Here is a 954-nt window from a genome sequence, read left to right as displayed (position 1 = left end):
ACACACACAGCAAAAAAGACTCTCTCTTCACAATTCACAGTCCTATATCCCAACGGAACTCCCTTGCTATAATAATTTTTGGTATGATTCCTTATCATATCCTGGTGTGTAAGAGTCCATTCCCCTTCAGGTGATGGAGGAGGACCGCGCCATGGGCCTCATCCCCTTCTACGTGGAGGCGACCCTCGGCACCACCTCCTGCTGCTCCTTCGACAACCTCGCGGAGATCGGTAAGCGGGGCGTCTCCTCCTTCTGCCCTTTGTGTGCAGATCAATGCCTCTTTCTTTGTGGCGACTTTCCTGACGACAGCCTTTTGAAATATTCACCGAATATGCGCTGAACTATTCCAAGGCTGTTTGTATTAATCACATATCTGATTAATCACGGAGGATGTGCTCGATAATTAACTTATTTTCTCCGTCCGTATAGGCCCCGTGTGCGAGGAATACGGGGCGTGGTTACACGTCGACGGTGCCTATGCAGGCAACTCATTCATCTGCCCGGAGTTGCGAGGTCCCATGAAAGGCATTGAGGTGAGTCTCTCCTGCAGTTGCCTTCGTCGGCCGGGGGGAGGGGAGGTTCTATATATATGCTCTGACAGGTTACCTGATTGAGGGTCAGTTTTTTCTCTCGTTATTTCCCCGCGATATTTACGTCTTGAATGACTTGTGAGATGTTTCTCCAGTCGTCTCTCTCTCTCTCTCGCGGCGGCGGCTGAGGAATTCCTCTAAATCAAACTTTATGAGCGAACTTCTTAGATGAATGGGAAGCCATTAAGAATTTTCTTCTATCCTGGATATCATAGTGGTTGGACTTATAATCCATCTGTAACGTGATTAAAACATTATATATTTTGGAAACCCAATTGCATGATCTACACAGACTATCAGATGTGATTTATTGGTCCCATTCTTACTAAACTAACCCTTATAGTACAGACTGTACAGGTATGTA

General features: G+C 46.4%; 1 protein-coding gene across 1 annotated transcript in view; it reads left to right on the top strand.

Moving 5' to 3' along the window:
• Nucleotides 1-954, top strand: part of LOC119589276 (aromatic-L-amino-acid decarboxylase-like) — a gene marked incomplete at its 3' end in the record, with an annotated part of 24,249 nt that overhangs the window by 18,695 nt on the left and 4,600 nt on the right. Inside the window, 2 exon segments of the mRNA XM_037937893.1 lie at nt 131-230; nt 430-533. Of these exon segments, the coding sequence (XP_037793821.1) occupies nt 131-230; nt 430-533 (204 nt within the window).

Source organism: Penaeus monodon, chromosome 25 (genome assembly GCF_015228065.2).
Source record: "Penaeus monodon isolate SGIC_2016 chromosome 25, NSTDA_Pmon_1, whole genome shotgun sequence".
NCBI lineage: Eukaryota > Metazoa > Arthropoda > Malacostraca > Decapoda > Penaeidae > Penaeus > Penaeus monodon.
The sequence above is the reverse complement of the archived record's forward strand: the minus strand, read 5'-3'. Positions and strand labels throughout refer to the sequence as shown.